Source organism: Pleurodeles waltl, chromosome 3_1 (assembly GCF_031143425.1).
Source record: "Pleurodeles waltl isolate 20211129_DDA chromosome 3_1, aPleWal1.hap1.20221129, whole genome shotgun sequence".
NCBI classification, from domain to species: Eukaryota; Metazoa; Chordata; class Amphibia; order Caudata; family Salamandridae; genus Pleurodeles; species Pleurodeles waltl.
Window position 1 is genome coordinate 1,405,820,006 of NC_090440.1, and position 20,364 is coordinate 1,405,840,369.

Genomic DNA, 20,364 nt, shown 5'->3' on the forward strand with positions numbered 1-20,364 from the left:
CTGTACACTCAGAGTAGTAATGAGTTCCTCGGGTTAAGTGAAACAGCTTTCACTTGCTTTCTCTACGGACTTACTGTGGTTTTATTCTATTCTCTCCTTTCTCCAGTCACCAACTTCTTACCGATGACGAGACTGTCATCTACCGACACAGAAGAATGCTCTTATGCTTGGACCATTTTGATGTATCAACCCCGAGTTCCTTCACTAATCAAAGGCATCAACACCACTGGAGCTTTTCACCCACTGGAGGAACAATGGCTACCATGCGGGCAGCATGCCTGCCTCCACCGGCAGCTACACGTGAGAAAATAAATAAAGGACGGCTCCTGGCACAACTGGATGGTATGGTGCAACGTTGATGAAGTCAGACTCTATAGTCCTACGGTGTGCAGAAAATTCCCACACACTCCCAATATATCAAATCAATGTGTCCCATCTTGTTCACGTGCTATGGTCATATAAACCAAGGGGGTGACTAGCCCAAAAAACAGTCCATAAATCAATGTTATAACAGCAGTGGACTGAATGTTTCATTGACTGTGAGAAAAATAACACTCATTGATTTAGAGCAGAGGTCTTCAAACTGGGGGGCGGGCCCCCCTTGGGGGGCCTCAAGTGATCCCAGGGGGGGCGCCAAACTCTGGCCAAAAGAAATATTATACAGATAACATGCCTTTGTTTTAAGCAGAAGCATGTTATTGCAGTTTTAAGAAGGTAACAGTACATAACTGCAATGTTTAAATAGGTTTAGACCTATTTAAACATTGCCATCTTTAAAAAATAATTGTGAAAAATTCTGAGGGGGGGCCCAATGATTTTTATTTTTCAACTGGGGGGCGCGACATTAAAAAGTTTGAAGACCACTGATTTAGAGGGTGTTCCTTGGAGGAAAACAGACGCCATCTAATGGGAATACATGCAGGTTAAGGCACCTGAACTGCAACCTGCAAAGACACTGCACAGCGTCTGTTTCATAAATAGAAGCCCTAAAAGACAAGGACTCAAAAAGAGAACACAAGTAGTTGTTCTCATATGTCGCAGCAATGCTGGCGTACAGGTGAAGCGGGCACATGCTTTGTCGCGTTGCACTGCATGACCCAATTTTTTCTTTGCAACAGCAATGTTTCCAGGTAATCTTTCATAGAGATTAATTGTGATTTATAGCCCTGGTGCAGCACGTCTTGCGGTACTTTTGTTGTTCATGGGTTGATGCAGTGCCCATGCTGGCTGTCCTTGCCTGGTTTTCTCCCAGCTTCACTTTAGTCTAAGGGTGTCACTGCTTACCCCGGGAGACGGAATAAGCTCAAGCACATTGTTGGAGTGGTTATGCACAGACCTAGATAATCTGCTTTCAGTTATATTAACACAATGGCATGCTTTCACAATGCAACCATCGGCTTGGGTGGAGCAAGGAGTCGTCATGCCCAATTCATCAAACACCCTGTTCCCGATCTCCATAATTTTTCTGGCTTTCAGGGGAGGTTTCCCTTGGGACCTCACATATTGAATTGGTGGTCTCCTGGATATCTGCTTAGACTTGAGGCTCTGGTTTAACTAAAAACTCTATTCAAGAAAGCCTTTTTCGTATCTAACTCGTGAGTATTACACAACATGCCCAATCAGGAGTGACACTTAGCTTATGAAACAGCCACTGAAGATACAATTAAAAGATACTGGATTGCCCTTTGGGTGCCTAGCACTGCTTGGGTGCTATCCAGGCAGGAGCAGAGTGAAGTGCTTTATAATTCAAGGCATTTGTCTTAGTGAGCCGATGTCTGCTGACAGCAGTCCCCATGATCTGCGTTTCTGAAGCACTTGCAGATTGTCAATCTGGTTAAGGTGAACACCCAAATATTTAATAAATAAATAAATAAAAAATTTAATTAAAAAAACACTTTCCATGATTGGGAGATGGATGACGTGGCTGTAGTCTGCGAGCTTATCTGGGTCAAAGTGGTTTTCTTTGACCACCAGAGACTATCTGGCTGCCTTTAGTGATAAGAGACCGCTGCCCATCAGGAGGATCCAGTCAGTAAACTAAAATCCCAAATATGCACCTTAATCCCCTTCTCTGAAACCACCCAAACAGCGCTCATATTCTTTAAGATGTATTCCTTATTTGTGTCCTTTCATGCCATGTTCCCATCAATTTCGCACTAGAACGTAAGAAAACAGTTCCTGATGTGCCGCTCACATACATTCAGTCAAAAAATCCAAGACAAGGGAATGCAGGAAAAGCAAACTAAACACAAACATCAGAGAAATGTCACTGCCTTACGTATCCTCCCCAATCTTGCTGGATCACTTTGACCCTGAGAGACAGCCCACCACCAAGTAAGGCCTCCACCGATCAGGTCGAAGAACAACCCCACCCCCGCTATGAGATATTCCCGTTGCCTGGTGGTGAGCTCTTTGTCCAAAGTGAGTACAGTGCTTTGTCGGACACATTTTGACAAACATAAATGCCGTATATGGTACGATATTTTTGGTCTTCCTGGGATTATTTACTTTTTTGGTTTTCAGAGACAAACCTTCAAAGTGTGTGTTATTTCTCAAAAGGAGAAACAAAGGTCTTGCACCCAAGATTTATCCCTGGGCAGGGTGCTTTTTTTTCCTGACCCAGGTTTGCCACACGAGGAGCATCACACTCAGGCAGAGAAAATATGTATTGGATAACCACCCTACATAGGGCAGAACCCCTGATGCATTACAAGTGGTGTACCCTCTGGTGAACAGGGCACTATTTTTATGTCAGCGGATCCTGTAGCAGAATTCCATATAAGCCAGGTACCCTTCTTTGGGAAGGGTAGTCATGGGTCAGTGACTGTGTCCACCTAGTAGAAAAACATGCTCGATTCAAACCATCAAAATGAGCACCTTGTAATCTACTTTTATGCAACACTGGCAGGTTGCAGTGGAAGGTGAGGTAGAAAGGTATTTAAGTGTAAGAAACTAACTCAGAGTTGATTAAAATAATCCTCGAAACAAAGGATTTTCGTTTTGAATTACTCTCCAAACTGCCTTCTTTTGCTAACTCGATCCAATAATGGGTCTAATATTAAGAATGAGATCAACATATACTTTTAAGATGCTTTTCATTTGTCAAAAAAGTCTTTAAGACTTAGTTACTCTAAATCAACTTAAAATAATTTGCCCCTTTTTCTTGTGATCTTGCCCCATTTTCCTTTTTATTTTTGATTTTTTTCTTTACTAATTTAATGTTAGAGGGGGTATTATTATAGACTTATAGCTCACCATAGCGGGCCGTTCCGGACATTAAAGGCCCGCTCCAGTGTTCAGCGAGGGATTGATGGCTGGTTTAGCCAAACTACAGCACACTATAAGGCTATTAAAACATTCCGCACCTAGAAGGCAGAATTTTCTAGTAAAGAAAACAAAGGCCACAAAACCTAGGGAATTGGAATCCCCCAGGGCTCCATGAGGCCTTTGTTCACAGCTGTTGCTGTGAGACAAACACTGGAATTCTAGCCATTAGAACCCAAGAGCACTCCAGTGTCTTCAATGGAGCTCCCAATATTCCAATGTTCTGATTATGGATAAATCCTCCTACCAGCTTGAGCAATATTCACTTCAGTTGCTTTCTTAGGTAAACTTCTCCACAGGACGCAGCACTTCGTGTCCATCAACCTAAGTAACTCCTGATGGCACTAGATGATAACCGCGTACAATAAACTTAGCCAAAAAATATTGTTCCAAGTAAATGAAAACTAGGCCTCACCTTTATGTCTTGCAAAGTAGCGCCCCAAAATGATGAGCAGACACAGCATTGCAAACACCACAACGGCCACCACACCTCCGATGACCGCATGGTCCACGGTCATGGGCACCTCCTCTGCTGCCTGGGAATCTGCCGGAAGTGAAAAGGTTAAAGTGAGAAGACTTGACATAAACCAACAACGCTGTGCGTGCCATTGCCAAGGCATGAGAACAGCAAGGAGTGAGTGGCCTTCTGTCAGGAAAATAAGGGAGGGGGTGCCTGGGTTACAGAAAATTATTTGAAAGTGATCAATGTATTTTTATGGTGAATCAATAACCAATGACAATTACACAATCACTTTTCCTGCTCTTAAGTAGAGTAGATATTGTATAAACAGTTGTTTCTAGACAGAAACTTCTGTAGTACATTCAGTACCGATCCAGACATGATCCTTTCACAGAAGCAAGATGGCGTAACTTTGTTCCAATAAGAAGCTGAAGGCCAGAAGTCGAAAACATATAGTCTATTTAAAACATGGACACGTTGGCATCATTGGCAGGTGAGCACGGTTGCGTAATATGGGATGGGTAACACATTAATACATTTGTGGGTGCCACCGAGACTGTAGCAAATCAGACGCCTGGTAGCATTGCCTTTTCACATGATTGTGTAGATGTCAATAGTATGTTATACATCTTGAGCATTGCATATGGCTGGACGGCTTATTTTACATATAAACGCTTGTCAAGCATTCATGCCCCCCACTCAGTGATTTCGACCTAATGTAGTGTAGGTTTGAGTAGCTAGCCAATCACACCGAGAGAATCAGATCTGCACAGGTCGTGAAGTTGAGATGGCGGGGAAGGAACACAGTCACATTGAGGCTTCAAATATACTTTAGAGGCCGACAAAAACAGTGCTTAATTAACAGAAGTCGATCCCTTAAAAACAAACATTAATTACCGATGAGTAATTGCTGTTGAGACAAGTTTTAATTAACTAAAAAGAACAGAAACAATGGCCTATGCTTCCTTCTGGCCAGGCGGGCTGCCATTGGCAGAGCAAGAAAACCCCTTGTGGATACAGCATCAGAAAGTGCACTGAAAGCGCTGTAAACAATTTTAATCGAAGTGCGCAGTGACACCAAAGCCCGTAGCGGGGAGGCTAATGGCGGCCAGGATTTATTGCAACCCAGCTGGGAGACAATCCATTCCCCCTTGATTAATACATTAACATTCCAAAATGGAATCTAAACCATTGTCCTTTTTTCTATATTATTGTGTCAAGCGCGGCACTTCCATTAAAGAGATTTACAGGCCGCGCCGCACAATTTAAGCAATGGCGGCGAGGGAAACGGTAAAAAATCTTTTAACTTTGCATGATTTGTGAAGTCATATCTGACGGATTTAGCAGTCAGATCTTTCAGTGTTAGAAGCGGGGGCGCCATAAATCCACCCCCTGCAGCTGGCAGAGCGCGGGGAAGATGGCGCTGCGCGTGGTCGTGACGCAACGCGACCGCAAGTCGATTTCCATCAAGGATTTACACCTCGCCCTCAGAAGGACGGAGCCAGGCCACGACGTCTCCCCACCTAACATTATCTGAAGTTTATCGATCAGGTGTGCGGGTCCATGACAACCAAAGGTAATGGGGGCTCTGTGAGCCGAAAGCCAATACGCTGCGTTCAGCAGAAGGAGCTGATTTACGCACTCTGTCAATATTCGCAATTCTCTCCAGGTATTAAGCGGTAAGGGGTCGGTGGGACGAGAGAGGGGAGGCAAAGGAGTACATAATGCGTTACCGAGCTGTGGAGTAAGTCTTTCCAATTAGTTGGGGTCATATTTAAATATTATATCTCCATTAAAATATTCCGAGATAGAAAGCTGAATCATTCTTTCGGTTTTAATCAATTTGCAGTATTACATATTATATTGATTTTATTTGCTGAGATGTGCAAGGGTGTTTTTTTTCACATTACGTAGTCATATTGTAAAAGGCAAATATAATCAGGGCTGGCTTTAGCACTGGTGAAGCCCTGTGCGACAATCTTTTTTTGCCCCCTCATGACCACCTCTTCAGATTCCCGCACTACCATCGGGCAAAAGTGCCCATCTCTCCATAGCCCCTCTCTCACATACATTTAATTTGTTTTAACACCCTGGCAAAGGCTGGCTTTACTCATTCACTCAGCTATCTACATAAAATACAGATCTGTTCTTTGCAGCAGGCTTATTAACCCTCCTACTTTATGGCGAGTCAAAAGAGCCACTGACCAAAACTCTGATCTCTCGGAAAGGAACATTAATCACAAAAGTTAGCTTGACATTTTAATCCTTGCCTGACAGCTGGCACACATGGAATTTTGCTTTAATTTGGGTACTTCATATTATACATTATTGCTAAACACAGCGCCCCCTCCCCAGAGGTCATCAACGTCATCGCCCTCCTCCCCACCGCCCACCCCCAGGTCAGCGCATGCGTACCAGTTGCACCCCCCAAGAGCCAGCCCCGAATATAAGGATGTCATAGTGACAGTGTTTAACAGAACAATAGAAGGAGTCTAAAAGCCCAGCATTCAGCTTTCTATTTGACAGTAGAGAGCGGTGGGGATGGATCTCGTACCATCACTGACTTCGAGTGGTGGCAATTTAAAGTAGCCTAGAACGAGGACTAAGGCAAAGCTGGAGAAAGCAGCTTTTCTCAACATATAGCCCAGGCCAAAGCATAAAACATTCTGATACAATCATGAGTATCTCACCCAGCCACTGTGGTCTTTCCATACTAGGTAGGACTTGTGATCTTGTTTCGGTCATTATAATATCAGGACTACTGTGGGGACAGAAAAGTAATTAATGGTGCTAGAAGTGAACACCTGCCCAATGAACAACCATGTATTGGGATTGCTGGGTTTGTTCTGAGCTGTGAGCTTGTAGTCAACCTACATGTACTTCCTCCCCGAGAAGCCTTGGGCTGCTCGATCCACACTACCACTGAGAGTCAAGAGCTAAAAGAGTACTTTGTTGAGTTGCTCAGACCCCAAAGTAGGCCAAGCTCCGGGACATCAGGACTAAAAGGCCTCGTCCTACCCCATGGTTGGGCCCAGAAATGGCTGCTTGCCCTATATGGCTCTCTGAAAAGGTTCTGACAACTACAATTCAGATAAAAAAAAACAGACTGGGGGAGTGGCTCACATTGTGTCTTTAACCATTGGTTTCAGTATCTCCATCTGTGGCTGAATGAAATGTCTGTAACCTATAGCAGAAGCCTTGCCACTAGAGTCCATGAGTATGTCTTCTTATAGAGTTGATCTCCTATCATGCAGGATGCACTAAAGTAAATATTTCTGTCATTTAGTGAAAGTGACAGTAAGATTGTTAGAAGCTACCTGACAATATTTGTAGAATCGGTAGCTACACAAACTTTGCTACTTTGAACCGTACCCACAGCAGTATGGCTTGAACAGGGGCTATTTACCTTTTGGCAGAAACCAGCATTGCACCCTTCCCTGCCTCACCAACTGTTCTTCCTGGAATCCAATCAATGGATATTAACGTTAACTCATATCGCACCATTATGAGCGCCTGGGACTGTTGGGATGGATCGGTGACAGAGGAAGACGGTACAAAGGGCACCAGATTTTACAGAACATCTAACAAGCCTGCACATTAATTAAAATACAAAAGAAGGTGGCAGATGCATGCTACACTCCCGCGTCTCAGGAGTGCTCCAGGGGGTAGGAGAGCCCTAGATTGAGGTTCTTCATGTTGGAGTAGGACTGTTTTTGTAGAAACAGGTTGGTCACTGGAGCAGGACGTGCACAATGTGCAAGGTGGAAGCAGCGCCAACTCTGGATCTGAGACTGGTGCTCTCTATTGTGATCTTTCTTTGGCAGTCAGTGCCCGAGGCGTGCGCTGCCTGTCGGCTGGTAAACAGAGCATCTGTGATTGGTTTCTCTACTCCAAGGGCACTGTCGAGCACAGAAGCATACAAAGTTATACCACAACAATACACTTCCACTGCCCCCTACCAAAATTGAAGATAATGAATGCTATGCCTCCCCGGCTGGGATGTAGTAACAAGGGCCCGCCTAACTAATGTGTGCAGTCAATCATTCTACTGACTTAAAAAAAAATATCTGGGGGCATGGTGGCCATTTTGAGACATGCAAGATGCAGAAACGTGGGCAGTTAATACAGAATGATTAAAGATTGCTAACTTACATGCCTTGTATTCCAGTGTAAATCATGGGGTGTAGAAGGATATGCCACTACTTTGAAAAGCTCAATGGCATATAAGCAAGGTGTTTCGGCCTCTAAGAGAAGCTACAGGGCATCTGACAGCCCGGGGAGTCGTGTGAATACCCTTGGAATTGCTTGGATAAGCATCAGGGCACATAGGTTAGTCAGGAGTTAAAATCTTATGTAGCCTAAGGCAGTGGTTCCCAACCTTTTGACTTCTGTGGACCCCTACTTTATAAATACTGGAACCCAGGGACCCCCCAATTAATTATTGGGTTGTGGGAATCTCCCACTGAGTCATTACTCAAAGCTGGAACCTAATCTGTTAAAATTATTACATTTTCTAAGCAGTTGCGGACCCCCTGAAGAGGCTTCTCGGACCCCCAGGGGTCCCTGGACCACAGGTTGGGAACCATTGGCCTAAGGTTAACATAGAAGCCCTAAACTCTAATCTGGAAAAGAACAATGGCATGCCAGCCAGAAGACTTACTATCAAGGGAAACAGTGAAATAATGTTCAAACAATTTATTTTATACGGGGTCTGCTCTGCTGTACTAGGCAGTAAGTGCTTTGATCTATGAGAAGACAGGCCTGCCATCAGAAGCACCCACCGCACCACACAGGTGCCGACAGGCAAGGCACAGGATGGCCCGCCCTATTTAAGAGAGGGCTTCAGATGCCATGTTCACCAAGATTTTTCTAGAAGTGGCCGTGATTGTGAGTTTTCGCAGAAAGTGTGCCCCCATGTTGATGTAAACATTTTATGAGAAAAAAACCCTCCATAAGGATGGGGATGCCTAAAAATGACAGACGAGGCACATCCATGGCCACCCACCCGTTTAGGTTTTAAACAGCACCTGCGTAAAACTTACAGTACCCATCAATTAGAAACTTGATCCCAGTAAAGTTTTGTGTTGTTAATGATACCTTCACGTTCAGAACGTCCAACTTCCATGTTCCTTTTTAAAACAAATGCAACTGGTTGTTTGCTGTCCGAATTGTTTTAAACGTAACGTAACGTGGAACAAGGAATTCGAATTTCTGGAGAATTTCTTGTTTAGCCTAGTTTGCACTTAAAAATGCACGTTACAAAAACAGCTCAGATTCAACAAGGCACGGTGAATAAAATGCACATATTGAAGATCACACATGCAGTGATTAATTTGAATCAATGGTTTTCAGTGCTCAGCATGGGCACTTAACTGTCAACACCGGCACTTACGACAGCTGCCACATGGTGAACCTGTTTGTGTAATTTAGATACAAGTAGAATAGTTGTTTATTAATTCAGTATACATTTTGGGGGCCTCGGACAGTCTGAACTGTAACACTTGTACCAGTGTGATGGTTAGTAGTTGTGTATGCAGTGCTTAATTTGAGCCGGTGGTTTCAGTTGCAGGGCACCGGTACGTATTTTTGAGGGCTGGCACTTATTTTTCTGCCTCAAGCATTTACTGCTAACAAAAGATACATATGGGAAAGACGGAAGAATATTAAAATGAAAGTTACAAAGGTAGACAGCTGCAAGAGTGAGCTGAAGGGGCAGGGAGTGGCTGTAACTGGATTAAAGAGGTCCGAGATGGCTTCAGGATTAAGTTGCCTCAGTACTCCGTGCTCGCACATTTAATTGCAGCAGCCGTGTGTTTCAGAGGAGAGGTTTGGGGCACGTTTTCTTTACAAATTAGGCAGTGTGTGTACCTCCAGTCTTTGGCAGTGCTGGCAATAGGCAGTGCAAGCTGGGGTAGCCCCTTGATGAGGGCACTGGCACTTTTTAGGGGCGAGCGCAAAGCACTCCGTCCCTCTTCTAATCTCTCTTTAGGGGGATTCTAACCATACCCATGGTCAGTCACTTTCATTGGTTTGTGGGCTTGCCTTTTAAAATCAGCTTGTTTTCATTAGTGAATGGCATGCATAAGTCAGGACTTTTCCGGTGCTTAGCCCTCCTCGAGAGCACCGGTAAACTACTGGAAACATACGAGGCTCCATGTTTTCAATATGGTTTCTGGACTACTTTTTCTCTTTATTTCGCAGCACGATCGTGCTGTGTTTTACACAGTGAGATCGTTTTTTTTTTTTTTCTCTTTTAATGTGGCAAGAAAAGCCCAGTTAGGAGTTTACAACGCTAACAGTTCTAACTCCACGTAGTGCGAGATCAGTTGTATTGCAAATGCTTGTTTGAATATACACATTTTTGACAATCAGTGCTTAAAAGATGCACCATTTGCTTTGGTTCAAGCAGCCATCCTCGTGCTCACTGAGAATAAGCAGCTCCCGATTGGTGATAAACGACAACACCACAGTTTTATTACTGCGTAGGGAGGGACGTGGTGACAGCCGGTGCTGACAAACCGACACATTATTTGCTAATCCTAAAAATGTTATTTTTCCCTAAAAGATTTGCTTTTCTCAGCACCAATTCAATTATAGATGCTACAAATCCTTCTGACATTTAATTCCCTGCAGTGGGAGAACGGTAAATGGGAACACGCACGACGCTCACTAAGCGAGGAATCGTACCACCTTTTTTTTTTGTCAGAGGGCTCCTCTCGTTAGAAGACTTCAATGGTAACAGCTAAATATATTTTCTAGTGTTTTTCTGAGTTGGGGGAAGTATGTGGCACTTTAAGGAAACACTGTTCTCTACGATAATCAAGGATGCATGCCTGGTCTCAGGAACTGGCCAAAAGGATAGATGAAGGAGCACATGGTCTTGCTGCCATTAGCATTTCACCTATCTACATCACAGCAGGACCACAGGATAGGAGACATTCCTCGCTGAGACCACCAATAACGTTGGGGGGACCAGTATTGTTTATTTATTTACACAAATTAAGTAGCGCTACAAAGTTCCCCTTATTGACAAGGGTTATTTTCTATTGACTCTATCCCTCTATCCCTCCTTTCATTTCTTCTATCCACTTGTTTATTAAGCTACATAACAGCAGTTGCAGTAGTTTATGGTCATTCACTGCTTTATATAAAGTGTACTGGTATCCGGTGGTGTAGTTGTACTAAATTAAACTATTAAATAAAAATAAATATATTACCAAGTAGAGGATTCAAAGATTGCCACAAGTGGCTCTCAAAGTACACAGGCCCACTGAAAATTAGTGGGAACTTGAAACAACTCTGGTAACTGCAGCACTAACATTTAGAGGCACAAGGCCATCGGCTTGACCCCATAGTCACCCTGAGCAGGAAGTGACCCTAGTGAGCAGAAACATTACGATGTACACATTCATTAGTAGAGTCCTATCCAAAAACCCATTTGTTATACTCATATCCCAAACATCCTTAGATAGAAAAAGCGTTTCCATCACAGGTCGAACCTTGAAATGACCTCACACTAACTAAAAAGATGAAAGCTTGTTGAAACACTCTGTTAGGCACCCTTATGTTACATGAAAAGCAAAGCAGTTACCGAGCAAGTGAAGTCTGGTGCCCTAAATCCTCTTACTAGGGAATACAAATTTCTATACATACATACATATTAAGACAGATTTAAAAATTGTAAGCAAAACGTACACATGTGCACAGTAACAAAATATTAAATACCAGTGGAGAGCTATGTGGTTGCCCATGTTAAATAGCTGTAATGCACATGCTTTAACTCATGCATGTTTATTTCGATAACTTCATTAAAGATTGAGCATTACAGATTATTGAATAATGTAGAATGTTTGGGTGTCCCACTTCAACATGGTTTATCTCATACTGGTGTTATGAGCATGGACGGTCTAAGGTTGTATGCCATTTGGCCTATCTCAAGAATGTGTGTAATGTATTTCCCTAAACTGCGGACTGTTGATCATAGGGCTTGACAGAGGCAAATGTATACCTGTCATCCTCTGGACTTAATATTTCTGATCATGTGGAGTCTAGATGAAGGTACTCACAATAAGGTGACTACCAAATTTTCCACAGGTGCAGTGTGTTGAATGCAAGTCTACAAATCCTATAGGAGGGGGTTACAGTGATTGTGTGATGTCATCCATGATGTCATTTAATATGTTATTAGTGATGTAATATGCAAGCCATAAGAAGTGCCAGAGGATGGGAGTGTAAATTATAGATAACTCATGAGACTGCAACTGGTGAATTTTTTTGTTTTTAAATGTTAGTGTTTCTATCATTTCATCACTAAATGTAGTGTCACTTTAACGTTTGTTTATTTTTTTTCAGTGAATTTTGGGAGTCTTTTTTTAAATATTTTTTTTAAACAAGCTAAAATCATATTACCTTAGATAACTATCAGGTCAATTTAATTTTTAATTGTGTTCTGTGAATGTCTAGTTTTTTTTTTACTTAATCATATCCAATCCCCCTGTGATTACAGCTTTTGGTTGTGCACAGTGATGGTTTACCAGCAGGACCTGCAAGCAGCTTCCACGGGTGGCCAACTTTCGCCCATGCACGCATGCTGTTTGGCTGTGCTCAGCATGGGGTTGCCTGTAGAGCCTGGCCTGTGGCCAGGCTGTGCACCCAGTCCCTTGTGGTTGCCAATCACCCCTCAGATCCCCACTGACAAGTAAATTTATTATTTTGTAAACACTTATTTTCTCTTGGGGCAACGCGATCAAGCCTCACATCTTTAGTATCGCAGGATTACTGCAGTGCCTCAAGGGAGGACCACGCTAGGTCCCACATGAACAGTTTTTTATTTTTCAGGTCGAGGGGTCCCTTTGGGTCCACCCATGATTGCCAGGGAGTCGAGTTAAATGATTTTTTTTTAAAAACTACTTGATGACACCGTGACTGAGTCCTTGTGCCTTGTAATGGCAGCCGCAACATTTTTCTTGAAATTACCCCCAGACAATCATATCTTTTAGTCCCACAGACCAGTACACCTCCTTTGAGACCTAAAAAGCAGACAGGAGAAAAAAACTCTGCTAAACAGAAACCCTTATTTCCTAAATTTATGGTACTGCAGGCCTAACTGTATAGACCTACCTATTTTTTTAATCCTTTCAAGCACACCTTAAGCACTACCCTAAAAGCAGATTTCTAAAAAATGATTCAACAGATGTACACACAAAAACATAAATCACAGAAAGCATGCCGTTTGAGTAAAGTTCTAACTTTTTGCCAAATTTGGTGCATTTTTGTTTACCTATTTTTTTCTCTACCCAAAAGTGTCTACGGGAGTTACAATGGTAAAATGATGCTTTGATTCCCCCTTCCCCATGGTCTTGGACCCCCTATGACAGAACACCATGACACCGGCAAGGAAAGAGCTGATGTGGATGAACTTTACTGTGGAAAGTTTCAAATAGCAAGGGACACAAAATACACTATTTCTACGGAAATTCTGATCTAACTAATGACACAGATGACCATCGCTGTGTAAGGTGTGTGTGTGTGCACACATTTGTTTATATACACACACACATATACACTTTGTAGTTGACCACACTGGTTTTCCAGTTTTAGCTCTGGTCCACTATATGCCAACCTGATCAAATTAACTTCTAGAAAAACCAATGGAATGAGACCAGCAAACTGGAGAACACTGTACTAATAAAATAGTGTTTATCATAACAGGATACAGTCGACTGGCCTACAGGCTTACCAGGAACTGATCCTGTGAAAGAATATACACCAATATTCCTATGCACATCAGAAGGGAAGGTAGAAGGTTTAGAATTCTGGGTAAAAATGCTGCACTAATTTATTGATAGGCTGCTTTAGTCCTCTGTTAACCTATTTGTCTTGGACTGTAATAGAATGTAATTTCTAATTTGAGCTACAGAAAAGCACGAAGTTCATTTTCGCTCAATCAATACCACCCCTCCACTCTACCCATCCGTGACCTACTTCAAAGACAGCTTCATAAAAAAAATGCATTTTGTTTTAATAAATGTAATCACAATGACAGCTGCTCAATTTCCATTGGCCGCTCCTGAGGCCTGCTTGGCAGCGTGAAATAAAGACCACGCTGAACGGTCAATAGGAGCTGATTAATCAGCCTCCTCACTGAACAAAGGTGCTAATCAGCTTTTGATTAGTTAATCAGACCAGATGCAAGGCTTTGCCACCACACTTGTGAGGCGTTAAAGATTTTTACATCTTGGTCAAAAGTAGGACGAAGGCCGGAAATGCTACCTCAAAAGCAGCTTCATGAATAATCTAGACCCTCATTCTAGCAAGCAACGGCGTGCGGGTACCAAGCTTCACAAAGAGGCAGGAGTATCAGTAAAAGGGCGCAGGAATAGCTCAAAAAATTGATTCAAATGTCTGCTTATCATTCACAAGGTCACTCTTGCATACATTTTCAATAACATAAAACCACTGCGTCCCCCAGATGACAACAGGACCGCCTAACTGATAAACTGCTCTTGAACGTTTCTGCAGGCTAATCAATGGATTTCCCAGTTCCTCAGTTTCGGAAGCAGAGGTGGGCATGCAGTGACCATTGCAGTGGCGGATGGTGGACTATTTTGTCAGGTCTTGGACATGGCAATGACTAACCACTGTGCTCTGAGAGCAAGGAGAGATTGAAAAACGTAGTTGATGTGGGAAGTCTCTGAGGAGCCCCAGGGCAGACAGAGGTTACTGGGTGTAGGCTGGGACAATGAGAGCCTTTACCAATGGGTGTCCAGGAACTTAACCTCAACGTTGAAACCAGAACTGAGCACGAAATACAGCCCTTAAGGACTTGGTCCTTAGAGTAGCAGAGCAGCCCAAGCCTTAGACATGGCAGTGGTGTAGGGTTAGATACTCAAACACACAACATAACACTGTACATAATAAATAAAGCAGTAAACTATACTTAGGGATCACTGAAAATCTGCAATGAGCATAGAAAGACAGCTTAAACTGCCCGCATGTGGCATGCTCTGTAGTACTCCTTGCAAAACAGTTTGGTAGTTTCCCCTTTCTGACAAAATGTCTCTGGGGTAGGTTGACCTGGCTGTGCGCCAGCACTTATAACTATTTCCTTCCCTACACAAGGTGACGCTTTCCCCGCACCCTGGTTTCTATTGGGATTCACAGTACTTTTGATATCCATTTGTTCATGGAAGTACAAGCAGCGCCTGTGTTCTTGTGTTCAGCAACTCTACATGGAGGGCACTTCAAGGCCAACATAGTCCAGGAAGCCCAGCCCTCTGAGAAGTGGTTATAGCCGGGTGTAACAGGTAAGCAGAGCCAGCACCAGTTGCGTAGGCTGTGGCGAACTCCCAGTGCTCATGGCTTAGTAAATACTGATGTCTGGGTTTTGCCTTAGTCCATACACAAAACTCCACTCCCAAACGAGCTGTGTTCCCCCCACTTTTATGACAGTAGGTACTTCGGTCCTGGTACAGGCCTTTAGGACAAAGGTGTTCTCCAACACTCATGGGGATTACATACTGTGACTATGGTTTCTCTTAGCACTCCATAGCTTCTTGGTGCCTGGGTCACAATGTAACTCAGTCCAGCTTGAGTTCATAAGAACCCCCCAGGCATGCGGGTTGATAGTCTGCTTACACAGTGGGACACTTGACCACTCCTGGGCCTCATCCTTGCAGACTGGTACAAATAATTTCTTGGTGCTCCAGGATCACCTCTGCTCCTTCTAAGCCTCTTTCCTTTACACCAATATGTTGGTTATGCCAGGGATCTTCAAAGCTTGAGCAGATGGTCGGCCCTCTGAATCAAATCATTGTCCATGCAGACTCTAGCAGTTTTTGTTGACATTCCCCAATTTCTGTTACGAAACCTGACAAGGAGATCTGGTTGCAAAACCCAACCCTGGTGCACAGATGGTTTTTCAGTCGCAACTGACATTTAGACATTGGGTGTTTGTCGTCATGTCGCACTGGACAGAGGTTTCTATCACATGTTCATACCAAAGTTTCAGGCAGCGGTGTGTATTCCAGCATTTAGCTCTGCCACTGGATCTGAGTAGTTTTGTCCCTTTTCCTTATTCCATTTAGACTGGTCAAGCTACATTCTTTACTTCAAAGTGCCATCAGGAATCTGTAGTGGACTGGGAGTCCCATCAGAACGAGGATAAAAAAAAAGGAAAGATGAAACCCCTTCTAAATACATGTTAACCTGTAGGAGCAGCCCTTCCATTTAACAATGAGCTAGAAAGAGCAGGTGAAACTCTTAACCTTCAAAGGGCCCCTCTGTCACTTTCCCTCCACACTCAAAAGTCTCTCTGTATGTATCATTCACAGTAACACCAGCACACATGCATTGTGGCCATCTCTGCTGAGGTGGTGGTCAAAAACGACAGTGTCCTAAGATGAACTTGAGGCAGGGGTACACACTCTACACAGCCATTTAGGATATCATTCTATGCCCCAAAAGGGGCATTCAAAAACAGAATAATTATTTGAACTAGGGCAAAAAAGCCATACTGCTTCTATCTAAGGCCCTAGAAATCTTCAAAGAGTTCTATGTTTTTGGTATATGCCCTCGATTTTAACGCAGCTATTATTGTCAAAGCTCAGGTAAACAGGACACCTACCCGTAACACTCTGAATTTCCTTTTCTGGTAGATGAAATATTTGATCAAAACTAATGACTTTAATGTGGACGGATGTAGGGCATATGGGACAGAAGAAGCATTCTGACAGTTGGCTTGATAAGCATCTTGAAGAGGAAATGGCATGTGGTGATGTACTTTAGGACTTGGTGTAGGTTATGCAACCAGAAAACAAGTAGTCTATTCCAAGCTTATCCATATGATCCAAACTACTTTAAGCTTCTAATGTTGCTGGTTAATAGTGTCACTGGCTGTTGACTAATGAGTGACCACTCACACATTCCACAGTTAAACAAACTGGCATCATGATCCAATTGGGGCTTCTCCTCTAATGATTCATGACCCTCCCCCCACATTCAACACACTAATACATAGTACATATAAAACTATTCCTTCTTGGTGTCATTTTTTTCCCTACGTGTCTTACCGCACATACCATCCGCTCACAAGGCACCATAAACCACAGTAAGCCAACATGTTTTGACAAATGCGTTCAACCAGGCCAAATATAGATTACCCACTACTGGCGGTCACCAGTATGTATAGTTAGAACCTAGTTTCCATAGGAAAACGTTTTTTGTTTTGCTAATAACTTTGGTGCCGTATAACGAATCTTCGTAAGTGTTTCCAAACAAGTTTGCTGCTCACTTCAGCTGCTGTATGGAAAGTTTCAGGGTGATTAGTTAGGCTGGGCCGAGAAGAAAAGGTGGCCCAAAACACATTTCCCCAATGCAATTTTACCATAGGGATTTTTGACACAACTACTGCCTGAACTGCTGAACAGAATTACGACAAATTTGGCAGAAAGATAGATCGTGGTCCAAAAAGATATGTCTTTATAATTTGGTGTAAACCTGTAAAGTAGTTTTGAGTTATTTAGGTAAAAAATTATGTATATCTAGACACACGGATGTGCCACTGATTTGAGTGTGGATTTGCAGATTCGTGTACCAACAGCTATAGTGTCATTGGCTGCCGCAACCAGAGAGAAAAGTAGAGACTGCCATTTTGTTCATAGGGACTCTGTTGCTAGTGTGGAAACTAAAACTTAAGAGTGATAGAAGGGTGTCAGGGTAGAGGTACCTTGATCCCATGGGACTGATGGTGGGGTCTGTGAGTAACACCTCATGGGAAAGAAATTGTCCAAAAATGTTTTTTTTGTTTTGTTTTTTGAGCGTGTGAGGATCCGAGGGTCCACCTGGATACTCTCAGACCCTCAAACCTACTCACTCCCGCCCCAACTCACACACCCATACAGCCACTCACACTAACAAAACCATTCACACACCCACACAGCACTCTTACCCACTCACACAACTACTTACACACTCATACAGCCACTCACAGACCCATAAAACCACTCGCACACCCAACACATCCACTCACAATATAGCCATTCTCAATATAGTTATCTCAAGTCACCATAACTCGTGCCCTCACAATGCACTGCTAACTACCCCACATATTACATCGCTCATGACATCTTTGTTAACGTCATTGATAATATGACTACAACAGTTGCAGTGAAATTATTGATGAGAAAACTGTGCATGGTGGGGGCGCGAGTTACTGTTACCTTAGGGGATGTTTAAAATTTGAGCCTAACTATAACATCCCTGTCACTTTTGTCTTTTTAAATTAAATTCAATGTTTTTTAAAAATTGTATTTATTAACTATAACGTCCCAGTAACCTTTGTTTTTTTCAGTGAATTTCTATGTTTTTTTTAACGTAAAATGATTTTTATTACTATACGTTAATCCAGCCACCAACCCCCATGGCCTTTGTCCTTGAATGGTGGCAGTTGGCTGCAGGCCCTGCAGCAAACCCCCTATAACCACCCAACCCTGCGTCATGCACGGTCTTCAGCTGTGTGTGGCAGATTTTGGCAGAGGGCCAGCCCCCTATAACTACCCAACCCCGCACCACTTAGAAAGAGAAATGTTCTGACAAACTGAAAAAATATATATTTGAGGAGTACAAATAGCGAGATCACCTATCTGTATCTACCTTAAATATTTGAAGTTTAAAAGAATTTAACGCTGAGAAATCACAAGTGACATGCCTAGAGTGGAAACCTCAATCTTCTATGTGAGGATCGGAGACCTTAACCCTTGTCCGCAGGTAACTCCTTACTGTGTAGTGTCCAGTCATCTCTATGACATTCAATCCAAAGGTGGTGAGGGGAAAAAGATGTAAATGTTCCATCATGAGGATGGTTTACATTCAAAACACAAGTAAATAAACAAACACACTGGCATGAGATACCAGGATTTGAACCTTCAGACTACCAAGTGACAGTCGAAGAATTCGACCTATAAGCTGGAGGTGACTGTTCTGCTGTGCATCAAAATGTAACTACAACATTCATAGCAAACATCTTGCTAGTGTGACACCTACTCCATAAAGTGTCACTAAGCGCTGTAATGTAATGGCGTTTGACCCACTGTATGGAGAGACTATTGCAATAACAATCTGTCTCTTCCATCCCAGTATGAGATGGAAGAGAGAGAGAAAGGGACAGGACCACTGGGGAGCCTCAAGGACCTGAGGGTCCCACCAGCTCCTGTCTCCTGTGGGAGCCGCATTGCTCCCACAAGCAGGGAGCTGATTTAAATAGAAGCTGCCTGCTTGCAGAAGCAATGTTCTCTCTTATCCCTGCATAAGTTTGCAGGGGTAAGAGATTTATAGTATTTGCAGTACAAATACTGGTAGTGCAGACCTGCAAAGTCCGCACTGGATACTGCGTTAAAAGATGTAGGTAACAAGGTAACAGATGTTTTGCACTATAGGTCTCGTCACCTGAAATTTATTTTAATGTTTTTATTAAAAGGAGGAGCCCAAAAAGGCCCCACCCCACCCCTTCAAATGGCGCTGAGGTCCAGTGGGACCTCAGTGCCACAGCATTCTATGAAGAGTTGCAACCAACCCTCACAGGACCAGCTGTTAAAAAACATCTTAACTTTTTAATCCTTGCATGACCACCTCTTTAAAAACAATTTTCTCAAAAACAGCTGAATGGATTTACTCCAAATAACAAAATGAAAGCTGTCTGAGTAAAGTTCTAACTAAGGCCAAATTTGGTGTCATTTCGTTCAGCCGTATTTCGTTATGTGCTGACCACTTAGTAAAGCCAACGGGAGGCATAGGCTCAAGGCCTGGTCTGCGGCCAGGCCCTGTGCCCAACTTCACACAAAGCAAAGACAAAGGCCATGTGTGGCTGGAGTTGGACACAGGGCTGTAGGCAGTGTAGGGCTGGTTGCCCAACACCCCACTGCACAAGGAGATGGACATCTTACTTCACATTCCAAAAAAACAGAAATTCACAGAAAAGGAAGGGTTAAAGTGACATTGTTAGGATTTGTAATACTATATTAGTTTACATTAAAACTTAGAAATTCCTTTAAAAAAACAAATGTTAAAAGGACGCTATAGTTCGATATAAACCTGGCTTTCTGTTAGCTCTTCGCAGGGTAAAGGGTGAGTATGGGAGACTAGAAGGCCTTGGCCTCCAGGGCAACTAGAAACATGCAGAAAGGCTGCAGCCTTAAAGCAGAGATCCGAGTCCCATGACTGCTTTTGGAGGAATAAGTGGGAAAGAAAGGGAAGAAAAGCAGAGAAGGCAGCAAGAAAATTAAAAAAGACAAGCTAATGAGTTAAAAGAAGAGATAAAAAAAGGAGAGCAAAAAGTAGAAGAACAGAGTAAAGGTAAAAAAGAAAAAGAACAAGTGAAAGGCAGCCAGGAAAGAAAACTAGAAAGAAATGAGATTTATGTGAGGACGAGAAAGCAAGCAAGACTACTATAGCCGCAGTTCTCAAAGTGTATCCTAGTAAGAACTAGTAAGAACTGTCAGTTAAATCTTGCTTTTGTGCGAGGCCCATCTCCCAGGGGGCATATGGGTGTTTCCAGTGGGGTCATAAAAATGCTCCTACGTGGG

At 43.0% G+C, this 20,364-nt stretch overlaps 1 protein-coding gene across 8 annotated transcripts in view; it reads right to left on the reverse strand.

Annotated features, from left to right (window-relative positions):
* The window catches only part of CADM1 (cell adhesion molecule 1), a 572,409-nt gene that overhangs the window by 10,265 nt on the left and 541,780 nt on the right, over positions 1 to 20,364 (reverse strand). For all 8 annotated transcript variants that reach the window (XM_069224945.1, XM_069224944.1, XM_069224941.1 and 5 more), the window contains one exon: positions 3,740 to 3,868. In XM_069224945.1, the coding sequence (XP_069081046.1) occupies positions 3,740 to 3,868 (129 nt within the window). The remainder of the gene's footprint in view (positions 1 to 3,739; positions 3,869 to 20,364) is intronic.